Source organism: Oncorhynchus clarkii, chromosome 11, assembly GCF_045791955.1.
Source record: "Oncorhynchus clarkii lewisi isolate Uvic-CL-2024 chromosome 11, UVic_Ocla_1.0, whole genome shotgun sequence".
Classification (NCBI taxonomy): Eukaryota; Metazoa; Chordata; class Actinopteri; order Salmoniformes; family Salmonidae; genus Oncorhynchus; species Oncorhynchus clarkii.
Window position 1 is genome coordinate 23768756 of NC_092157.1, and position 11901 is coordinate 23780656.

The window sequence follows — 11901 nt, forward strand, 5'->3', positions numbered from 1 at the left end:
AATGTGCTCAGAAGAGTTTTCAGACTTTCATCCTCCGAGCTAATTATATTCATGCATTAATGAATATGCCCGCCTCGCTGACATGGGTGGACAGGGGCCCACTGGCTACTGGGTACGGCTGCCATTTGGGTCTTTACTCCCTCTGTGACTAGTATGTGGAGCTAGCCGAGGCTGTTGAGCTAGTAGTGCAGCTGTCGGTGTATGAGGCTGATGAGCTAGTAGTGCAGCTGACGGTGTATGAGGCTGGTGAAATGGTTGATGAGCTAGTAGGGCAGCTGTCGGTGTATGAGGCTGATGAGCTAGTAGTGCAGCTGACGGTGTATGAGGCTGGTGAAATGGTTGATGAGCTAGTAGTGCAGCTGTCGGTGTATGAGGCTGATGAGCTAGTAGTGCAGCTGACGGTGTATGAGGCTGGTGAAATGGTTGATGAGCTAGTAGTGCAGCTGTCGGTGTATGAGGCTGATGAGCTAGTAGTGCAGCGTATGAGGCTGATGAGCTAGTAGTGCAGCTGTCGGTGTATGAGGCTGGTGAAATGGCTGTTGAGCTGTAAGTAAACTTTGTTAATCTCAGTATGGACTGAAGCAGTCAGTGATAGTTGAAACCTGAATGTCCAAAATCGACTGTATACTCACAGATCTAGAGTTTGCCCATTAGAAAGAAAAACACTTCTCTTCTGTGAAGAAAGATGACAACGTGCGGAGGAGGACAGTGAAGACCTGGCGTGTTATTGTCTTGTAGTGGCAGATTGCAGATCGTTTTCCATACTGTCCTACACTATACAGACCCTGTATAGTATATAACCACAGTACATCAGACCCTGTTATGGTATATAACCACAAACCACAGGGATAGAATAAACTGTCCAGCTCCCTGCCTCAGCCTAAATCCATAGTGACAAGGCCACAGGAAATCCATGGGGAGGCTCGATGAGACTAAATGACAATAATTAAGACGCATGACAAACGAGCTGTGCTCCCAGCCTATGACAGATCTTCCCTCCACTCCTACTCTCCTCCCTGCCTGCCCACATCGTTAGCTGTAACCTTAAGGATGAGCGAACAGTCTATTGTTGCTGACTGACCAGCCCACTGCTATGCCTACGTGTGGCACCAACGAGGGTAAGAAAAATTTGGGATATTCTACCTCCACTTTTACACAACTCATAGCACCAATGTATTGTAATGTGTATACCCCTGAGAGAAATGATAATTCCAATGACCCTAATGTAGATCCTCAAGAGTCGTGTATCATTCTAGGCAATTAGTGCAGGCCTACTACTGTGTATATGAGGTTGTTGGACTGTATTTGTGCCATAGAAGTGGATGGCTACTTCGTTAATAATGCATGTTGTACAGAGGCTAATTTGTGTTATTGTTACATCATTGATTTCTCTGATTTTTCTTCCTCACAGGGGCCTCAATCGTGCTGTTTGGGGCCCTCGATTGGCCCCTTGTCGCCATTTATTACGGGAACTGAGAGAAAGAAGGAGAGAGAGAGTGGGGAAGAGAGAGAGCAAAGCTAGAGAGACGAGGCCCCTGTATGTTTGTCCTTTTAATGAGGCGTCTGATTGATAACCTGTAGGAGGCCCCTGGCCACTCAGGGGCCCGTGTTATAGAGCTGTCCTCGAGGCCCGGCTAATGAGAAGTGATGGGACTCCAGTGATCTCTCACCCCATTTGACCTGACCTATAGATACTGTCTTCTGAGGTATGCAGATTCCGATGCATAGTACAGAGAAAGGTATACTTGGAAATTTGCATTGACTGTGATATGTGGTTGTTTCCCTCCTATTAACCTTAGTTGAATGTACTGGACTGTAAGTCACTCTGGATGAGAGTTTCTGCTAAATGACAAAAGTAAGAGTTTGTACGTATTTCTAGGCGCCATATGAGTTTGAATAAACTTCTTATAGCAATTGATAGAAATGGTAGATCTTGATTTCACTCAGAAGTATATTTCCATCTTTAAAACCTATAGTAATGCTATAAAATAACTGTACAACTGAAAATGGAATGGCCTCCCGAGTGGCGCAGTGGTCTAAGGCACTGCATTGCTGTGCTTTAGGCCACAAAAGACCCGGGTTTGATCCCGAGGCCGTGTTGCCAGCCGGCCGCGACTGGGAAACCCATGAGGCGGTGCACAATTGGCCCATAATCGTCCGTGTTAGGGGAGTGTTTGGCAGGCCGGGATGTTCTTGTTCCATCGCGCTCTAGCGACTCCTTGTGGTGTGCCGGGTACAATGCACGCTGACATGGTCGCCAGTTGTACGGTGTTTCTTCCGACACATTGGCGCGGTTGTTTTCCGGGTTAAGCGATCAGTGTGTCAAGAAGCAGTGCGGCTTGGCAGGGTCTTGTTTCATAGTTTCATAGGATGCATGGCTCTCGACCTTCGCCTCTCCCGCATCCATACGGGGGTTGCAGCGATGGGACAAGACTGTAACTACCAATTGGATATCACGAAATTGGGGAGAAAAAGGGGTAAAAAAGGACCCCTAAAAAATTATTCAATACAAAATAGAACAGGATGATAAAGGATAGAGCTGGGACGATAAACTGAAAATCTTCGACACTGACCATACCGATCACTTATCATAGGCATTTTGCAGATATTGTTCATTACAATAAGCAACTAGCTAAATTTATAATGGATTAAGTTTGCTAATATGTGTGATTTGTTAATGGGACAATTGATGGCAATAACCATCAAACTGGTAGTAGTAGTTTAAAGGATAATAAAAAATATAAATACTTTGGTGCACATTGCTATAAACTTATCGTGTATTTATTGTTATCGCATCAATTTAGGCAATTGATTGTTTTTTTGTTTTTTTTCATATCCCCCAGCTCTAATACAGAACACCTGATATCAGATCAATGACCCAAGGTGCTGCACAATTATCAAGAGAGAGAGAACCTATGAACACACACTGGCAAGTGCTTTGATTATTTAAGCCGTGTAAAATGGAAAATAGAAAAAGCAGAATAAAGAGTCTCTAAGACCACACCAGGACCCATTAAGTTCTCTGTGCTGCTCTCCCCCTTTTAATGGCCCTAAGTCTTCACAAGGGTCCTGTCCAGTCCCCTCTCAACTCACTGCAATGCTATGGGAAATCTTTGTGTTTATGCAGAGACAGAACTGCTGCTGCTGCCCATGTACAGTGGTAACAAGACTCTAGTTGGCCCTCAATGATTTGCGCTGTATGTATGTATGTGTGTTTGTGGCAAGGGGGGGGGCAGTTCTGTGGATATCCCATCTTCCCCTTGGGCTCTGGCCTCTCCAGTGAACAACAGACTGTGACAGAGTGAGGAAGAGAGAGAGGGGGGTGGGGGGTGGGAGGACAGCGCACATGGAGGAGCAGGAGAGAAGGAGGAAGAGGGGAATGGGACGTCTCGTTGTAGACTTTCCCATGGGATGGAACGTCTACTTTTTGCCCCCAATATTTTTATGAATATTGCTAGCAACAACAGAATCGACTAATTTTAAATGACAGATCTACAGTAGAAAATAGGAGAATAAAACTGCTGGTAAGCTTTCTAGACTTGGGCATACATTTTTGCCAGCATGGCTAACCAATGTCGATTGACGCACCCGTGTGTCACATGGTCACTTTATTTTGACTGTTGAATAGCTCGCCGTGTATTTATCCTAGAGACTTAGTTTATTGTAGTGGCTGCAGCTCAATCCCGTCTCTCCGTCGTTATAAAGTTTGTGCACATGCCATAAATAGCCTTTTTCTACAAACAAGAGGTTCCAAACAAGAAAATCGTAATTAAATAGTCTGTAAAACCAAAACCGTATGAGCTTCAAACGGTCACCAAACTAATATGACTCCCACAAACTCTACAGTGTCGGTTGTTTGGCTCTACGACATCCACAAGCTTTACAGCAGTCATCTGAAGGTAACTCCATACCGACTGTCAAAATAGCAAAAGGCGTCAAATGTGCCAAAAATAAATAACGTGACCAAAACCTGGGTCTAAACATTGAATCGAAGTTTTCTCATATCTCATAGATATAGGACAGACACTTCAAAACCTTGTGTTATTCAATGCGTTTCTATGGGCTATAGCAGTTTAGGTATAATTCAATGTTTCGGAAAAAAATAAATTATACCTGCAGGTGTCCTAAATTTCAAAATCAAATGGCTAAATTATACATTTTTTGACCATCTTAAAGCAATTCCATATTTTAGCTCAGTAGATTTTGTGATCTAAGGGATTAGACCTACATAAGGTTAAACGGCTGCTCTTACACCTAAATTCAAATTTTTCCCGCTATGTGACGCTGTTCGTTTTGCAGCCGCGGTCCCAGCCATTTTGCCATCAAGATCAAAAATAGCCCAAGAAATAGGTTCAAAAACTAGAGATTTTTTGTAAGTCAATTCTCCCCAGTTAGTCTGGTCTCGTTGCTGCAACTCTCGTACGGACTCGGGAAAGGCGAAGGTCACAACGCCCGCTTAACTCGGAAGGCAGCCGCACCAATGTGTCGGAGGAAACACTGTGCACCTGGCGACCATGTCAGCGTGCATTGTGCCCTGCCCGCCACAGGAGTCGCTAGAGCGCAATGCGACAAGATCATCGCGGCCGGCCAAACCCTCCCCTAACCCAGACGACGCTGAGCCAATTGTGTGCTGCCCCATGGGTCCTCCCAGTCGCGGCCGGCTGCGACAGAGCCTGGACTCAAACCAGGATCTCTAGTGGCACAGCTAGCTCTGTGATGCAGTGTCTTAGACCACTGCACCACTTGGGAGTCCTCTCACGTGGCCCATTATATCGGTATTTATTGGGCTATGTCATCCAATTGGGTAGACCTAGTTATAAAGGAGAGTGGATACTTACTTGACTTGAGCTACATTTTGCACAACTGGATGATTCTTCAGAGCAGGATGATTTGCAAGCAGAGTAAAATACATGTGTTATCAGTATTTATTTCCAGTTGGTGTCGGAGTCTAAATGAGCCTATCATATTTAGGAAGTTAAGGGCAACTGCGCCGTGCTGTAACGCCCATATAACCTAGTCTACAGGCTATTTAATTGAGACCAAACATAGGCGTACTTGATCTCGCACGCCCAACAAAATCTAATAATGGTAGGCTGCTGAACGTAAATCAGCAGGAATGGTTATTTGATTTGGTGAATATTGCGACAGAACGGATTTTAACACACTAGATAACGAATAGCCTACAAAACAAAAGACCTTTTCGAAATATTCTTGCATAACTTTGATAGGAGCAGGTAGACATAAATACATGTGTTATCAACATTGATTTCCAGTCAATGTCGGAGCCTAACCCAGCCTATTATATTTAGAAGTTCATTTCCATTGAAAGACAGGCTATTTAAGTGAGACCACGCATAGCTGCATTTGACCTCGCACGCCCAACAATAGAGGAGAGGTAGGTTACTGAACTTGAGGCAGAATTATCCTATGAGAGTGTGTGAATAGTACGACAGAGGTGCTTTAATACAATAGTTAACACATAACAAACAGAAAGACAACCGTTCTAAATAATCTGTGGCGCGAAGAAATATTTTCATCCCAAAGTTGTCTGTCTGACCGCCCACTCCCGCTGCGCAGCATGAAAAATGTAGACTTTGCCGCAATGCTCTCTGTCGGGGCCCGCGGGATGCCCTCGGGAAAGCAGCTCTCTAGCCCAGAGCAGAGAAACAATAGCATGCTGTTCAGGTGGCATGATAGAGCATATCTTTGCTGTGTCTCCCTCTTTTCTCCCCCGTGTCTACCCCCTCCCCCACATCTTCCTCGTGGTTCCTCAGTATTCCACTCATGTTCCTCTGCCATGTCATTCCTCTGAGACTGTCAGAAAGAGAGCGGGAGAGAGGGGGCTGGGGATTGATGGATGGAGGGAAAAGGGGGGTTGAAAGGAGGGTGGGGGAGAGCGAGAGGGCGGGACGGCTGGGGGGAGGAGGAATGCTTTGTTGATCCCACCGCAGCTTCCTCTCCCCTTTCCTCCCCTCCACCTCTCACCTCTCTCCACCTCATCAGACCAATGTAAAACAAGACCAATTAACTCCTAAAACAGTGTTGTGTGTCTGTGTACGTGTTTCTGTCAACACTGATCCTTCTGACAAGCCCCGGTCTGATCAGCCTCTATCTGCATGTCTCGATGGGGAATAAACCAACTCTACCACTCCTTCAGATGACTCCCAACAACATCACACACAGCCAGGCTACATCAACTGTGTTACACTGTATGACCTCCACACCATAAGTCATCCTGGTAACAGAGAGCCTATACGAGGACATTCGAGACTGAAAATGACTTTTTTTGTGAAACCTTGCAACGTTTCCAATTACATTTGTAAGACCTGATGTAGTCTTGCAAACCCTGCGAGGTTTCAACCTATCGTGCTTCATACTAGATGCAATGCCGAGACCGCCAATGAGACGATATGTTGTTGTCAACGTTCATGATATATTATATCAAGCTTTAAGTCATGTTTATAACAACCCAATGTAGGCATTAGTATGCTTTCAAATGAAATGTTACTGGTGCTACTGTATGTGTTTTAACTTGGGGTCATCTTTGGGTTTCAAAATATACTGAACAAAAATATAAACGCAAAAATGTCAAAGATTTTACTGAGTTACAGTTCATATAAGGAAATGTGTCCATTTTAAATACATTCATTAGGCCCTAATCTATGGTTTCACATGATTGGGCAGGGGCGCTGCCATGAGTGGGCCTGGGAGGGCGTAGGCCCAACCACTGGGGAGCCAGGCCCAGCCAATCATAATTTGTTTTTCTCCACAAACAGGCTTTATTACAGACCAGTACTCCAGTTTCATCTTCTGTCCGTGTGGCTGGTCTCAGACGATCCTGCAGGTGAAGAAACCGGATGTGAAGGTTCTGGGCTGGTGTGGTTACAAATCGTCTGCGGTTGTAAGGCCATTTGGACGTACTGCCAAATTCTCTAAAATGATGAAGGTGGCTTATGGTAGAGAAATTAACATTAAATTATCTGGCAACAGCTCTGGTGCAAGCGATAATATTGAAATGGAAGGAGTATCAGACCACTGCAAATCTACCAAGACCTGGCCGTCCCTCTAAACTTTCAGCTCATACAAGGAGAAGACTGATCAGAGATGCAGCCAAGAGGCCCATGATCACTCTGGATGAACTGCAGAGATCTACAGCTGAGGTGGGAGACTCTGTCCATAGGACAACAATCAGTCGTATATTGCACAAATCTGGCCTTTATGGAAGAGTGGCAAGAAGAAAGCCATTTTCTTCATTTTGCTTTTCTTCAGCAGGGACAGGGAAGATGGTTAAAATTGATGGGAAGATGGATGGAGCCAAATACAGGACCATTCTGGAAGAAAACCTGGTGGAGTCTGCAAAAGACCTGAGACTGGGACGGAGATTTGTCTTCCATCAAGACAATGATCCAAAACATAAAGCAAAATCTACAATGGAATGGTTCAAAAATAAACATATCCAGGTGTTAGAATGGCCAAGTCAAAGTCCAGACCTGAATCCAATCGAGAATCTGTGGAAAGAACTGAAAACTGCTGTTCACAAATGCTCTCCATCCAACCTCACTGAGCTCGAGCTGTTTTGCAAGGAGGAATGGGAAAAAATTTCAGTCTCTCGATGTGCAAAACTGATAGAGACATACCCCAAGCGACTTACAGCTGTAATCGCAGCAAAAGGTGGCGCTACAAAGTATTAACTTAAGGGGGCTGAATAATTTTGCACGCCCAATTTTTCAGTTTTTGATTTGTTAAAAAAGTTTGAAATATCCAATAAATGTCGTTCCACTTCATGATTGTGTCCCACTTGTTGTTGATTCTTCACAAAAAAAATGCAGTTTTATATCTTTATGTTTGAAGCCTGAAATGTGGCAAAAGGTCGCAAAGTTCAAGGGGGCCGAATACTTTCGCAAGGCACTGTATGTAATGATCTTGCTGCTTTTTTTCCCAGCTTCTTTATATGCCACATCTGGCAGGTGGCTGGATTATCGTGGCAAAGGAGAAATTCTCACTAAGAGGGATGTAAGCACAAAGTTGGAGAGAAATAAGCTTTTTGTGCATGTGGAAAGTTACTGGGATCTTTTTATTTCAACTCATGAAACATGGGACCAACACTTTATATTTTTGTTCACTATAATTAGTGTACTACATTTCCAAACACATCTTTATCATATTGCCCTGGCCTACACCCTAGCAATTGGTCATACAGTTCCTATCCCTCCTCTTTAGTGACTCCCTTGATCCAAAACACTCCATCATTCATTTGGGGGTATTATTCTCCTCAGATTGATTTTTTCTTTATGACACAATGGATTGTTTTCTCTTCCTCTCTGCATCCCCTTCCTCTAAATCATCCATCAGCGGGGCGAGAGCTACAATTATGCAGAAACACAGTGGCTTGTTATGACACTACTGAGTGCTGCACCCCACTGCATGTTATTGACAAAATGAGTAAACCTGCTCTTTTAAGCAGCTCCCTCCATCAGTCACCCCCCCCCCCCTTCTCCGTTCCGCTAGATCCCTGCTCTCTTATATACTCAAACACATGCCTCTTTTCCTCTTGTGTGTGTGTTTCTCTCTCTCTTTCATTCTTACCTGATTTCTCTATTAGTTGATAAATATACCGGTAAAACAGCATAGGCCATGTGAATGCATTCCAATGGTAATGCTGTGGCTTTATGCCGGAGTCTGGCCCTGCTCTTGGTCATGGTAGCGAAATGGTTTTGATGTCCAAGTAGAAAGAGAACTATATCTCTTAGGACCCTGGTTCTTTCAGACACTGGGGGCCTCCAGGGGCCAGTGGAGTGGCTCCTAGCCCCCAGCCAACCCCCTTCTCCTGGGCCAAAGCACCACGCCTGGCTGGGCAGCAGCTCTGGAGGAAGGGGGGGACAACCGCTTCCAAGCCCCAGGAGGGGGGTCTGACACTGGGCCAAACACAGAGAGATGTGTCTGTAGAGCTAGAAGATTCCAGGTTCTTCCATCACACAGTGACAGACGGGATGACAGAATCTAGACTCCATTTTTGATTTGTAGATACTTTATGGATAAGTAGTGGGAAGGAAATTCAAAGGAATGACATGTTGACAAACCATCATTTAAAAAAAAGAAAAATGTAAAAGTGCACTATCCATAGTTGAGTTTGGCCACACTTAAACCAACATCTTGGTGTTCTATTTGAAGGTGTGTGGGGGGGGGGGGGGGGGGGGGGATGTCCGTCATCCAGATGGTTACTGTGTTAACCCTCACAGTAGGGGTTAGTTAGAGCAAGAAGCCGCAACATAATTTTGTTTATGCTGAAAGACAGTAAAAATATCGCTCTGTCAAAAGTGAAATATTAACTATCTACATTATTAATGAAAAATGTGTTTGATTTATGCAGCGTGAGAGTCAGTCAACACCTTTGTGCGTGTGTGTGTGCGCGTTTGAGAAGCTCTGCATGGCTATATCTCAAATTTCTGTATTAGAATTGAACTTCTTCCATAAAGCTAATCAGACTCTTGACATTTTCCTAATCTGCAATTATAACTATTTCTGAAATGGCACTCTTCATTTACCCTCAACAAGTGGGTTGCAGACCAGGCAGTAACATGCACTCAGCTGTCTCCTGTCCATCAACCTGCTCTTTACCGTTCCTCCTTTTTCCTCCTCTCCTCTTTACCTCTCTCCAGACAGTTGTTTACAACCTCTATCTTTTCATCGATGGCCTCCGTTCCTTCTTGTTCTTCTCATGCCCCCACTACCCCTCTCTATGTATCCCTCTTTCTCTGTCTTCTGCACTCTTTCCCTCTCTTCTCTCTCTCTCTCTCGCCCTCTGTCACTTTGCTCAGCCCCATGGGTGGCTCTCCCTTACAGAGAGTGAAAGAGCAGTGGACTGGAAAGGACTGTTCCTCCCTCTTCCCTTCCCTCTCTTTTTCTCCCTAGCCAGAGCGGCCCAGTTCTAAGATAATTGTCTCTGTGTATTCCCTGTTCTTCTGCAGGATAATCCCCAACTGGGGCTGTTTAGCCTCACATAGATAGTGTTTCCCCATCTCTCTCTCGCTCTTTCATCTCTTTTGATTATGTCCTATTTATTTAGCCCTGTTTATTAAAAATGGGTATAAATGCTGTAATAACGTTTAATTAATTTTTAGACTAATAAGAGGTTGAATTAAATACTGTACATGTTTGATGATACATGAGGAGAATAGTCAGGACAAGAGATGTTGAGCTGAGATTCAGTGTGGCTGTGCATGAATGCATACGTAGAGTAAGTAACAAAAAATCCCTGTTGTTTCTTCTCCTACCACAGTCTGTACGGCCGACACATGCAGGCCAACCCCGAGCCTCCGAAGAAGAACAACGACAAAACCAAAAAGATCAGCCGCAAGCCCCTGGCCGCCAAAAACAAATGAGGGAGAGGAGGAGGATGAAGAGGAGGAGGAGGAGGAGGAGGAGCTGACTGCTTGTTTGCCCCCTTTTTATGTATTTATCAGAGGAACACAGAACTACATTTTATACTGCTCTAAGTTCAGGATGTCACGCTAGTGTTAATGGTAGTCCACCATGTATCTTTAACTGCCACAGAGGCCGATTTTATTACAGCACCCTTTTAAGCAGACCAAAGGACTGATTCAGTCAACCCATCCTCTTCAAATCAATTCATAAAGCGTATTTTATTAACTTTACTCAGACAGTGTGATTTTAAACCATCAGCAATTTGTTTCTTAACTTAATTTGGAAGATAAATCATTTCCCAAGCCTTATGTGTAGTGGTGAAGTCGTTACACAGGTTGACGGGCTCTAGCCCCTGTGGTCCCACAGTAACTGAATTAGCTTGTCCTGGTGGTTGAGACTATTGTGAAACAATGCTAATTTGTGTAGCTATCTGCCGACACAAAACGCCTTGTAGAGTAACCACCAGAGAGACGGCATTAGCTTCACCCCGCATTTGATTTGATCCAGCTTACCAGAGAGCGAGCGAGACGAGGGGGTGAGGGGAGGGATACCGGTTGAGGGGGGAGAGGGGGGTTAGGAAGTAGAGCAGGCCATTTTGGAGAGAGGGGATGAGGGAGGGTGAGGAGAGAGGAGTAGGCCATTTGGAGATGTTCATATCCGACCCCTCCAGCACTCCCTGGTGACTCCTTGTCTCCACTGTAGTGAGACAGGTTGTGTAAAGGCAGCCGCTGCAGCCCGAGTGGATGGAGGGATTTTAGACGGCTTTAAAGGGTCTTAACTGCATCTGTAGTATCCTGCCCTCGAGGGGAGTAGAGGGGTATAAAGTCACTGACTGTTACCTTTTCCTGCATTTGCTCTTCTTAGTCTTGTTTTCTAACACAGGGATATGTATCCTCACTGTCTCTTGTGGTCAATTGTACATGTTCGCTGTCTACGAGCTATGGGAGCCAGCAGTGGCCAAAATGCACCCCGAGCTCATTTTTATAAAGGATAACAAGTAGCTTTCAACAATGGGGTGGCCATGTACCTCAGATATCAGTCATATGGGACATAACACTGAAACAATATGGCGTCCTAAAGTTGCAATCCACTATAGTCTGGTACGGTGCTCGGTCATAATCCACTTTGTAAAACCGTTGTCCAAGTCTTTTCAATGACCTGGAGATACTGGAGTATTTTGATTGTTCCATTTTGTCAAGTGACTTTGAAATACGTCCGCAACTATCTGGGACAAGCCATAGAATAGCCATTGATAGCCTGAGTCTTTACTGAAAGTGTTATTTTTAAACGTGCCTCGGAAACGCACGCTTCCTGACAGCTGTCCTTAACATTTCAGCTTAATAATGTCAATGAAAAGAATGTACTCCTTTTGTTATGCTTTTATCAAGCCATGCGCCAGATGCCACAATATACTGTACGTTACATGTGTTCTGTTTTCAATATTTTAAATAAAGCAATCCATTTGGTTTGAGTTTA

General features: G+C 44.5%; 1 protein-coding gene across 2 annotated transcripts in view; it reads left to right on the top strand.

Moving 5' to 3' along the window:
• Positions 1-11901, top strand: part of LOC139420388 (Ras suppressor protein 1) — a 35793-nt gene extending 23892 nt beyond the window's left edge. For both annotated transcript variants that reach the window (XM_071170436.1, XM_071170437.1), the window contains exon 9: positions 10280-11901. In XM_071170436.1, coding sequence (XP_071026537.1) covers positions 10280-10382 — 103 coding nt within the window. In that variant the 3' untranslated portion in view covers positions 10383-11901. The remainder of the gene's footprint in view (positions 1-10279) is intronic.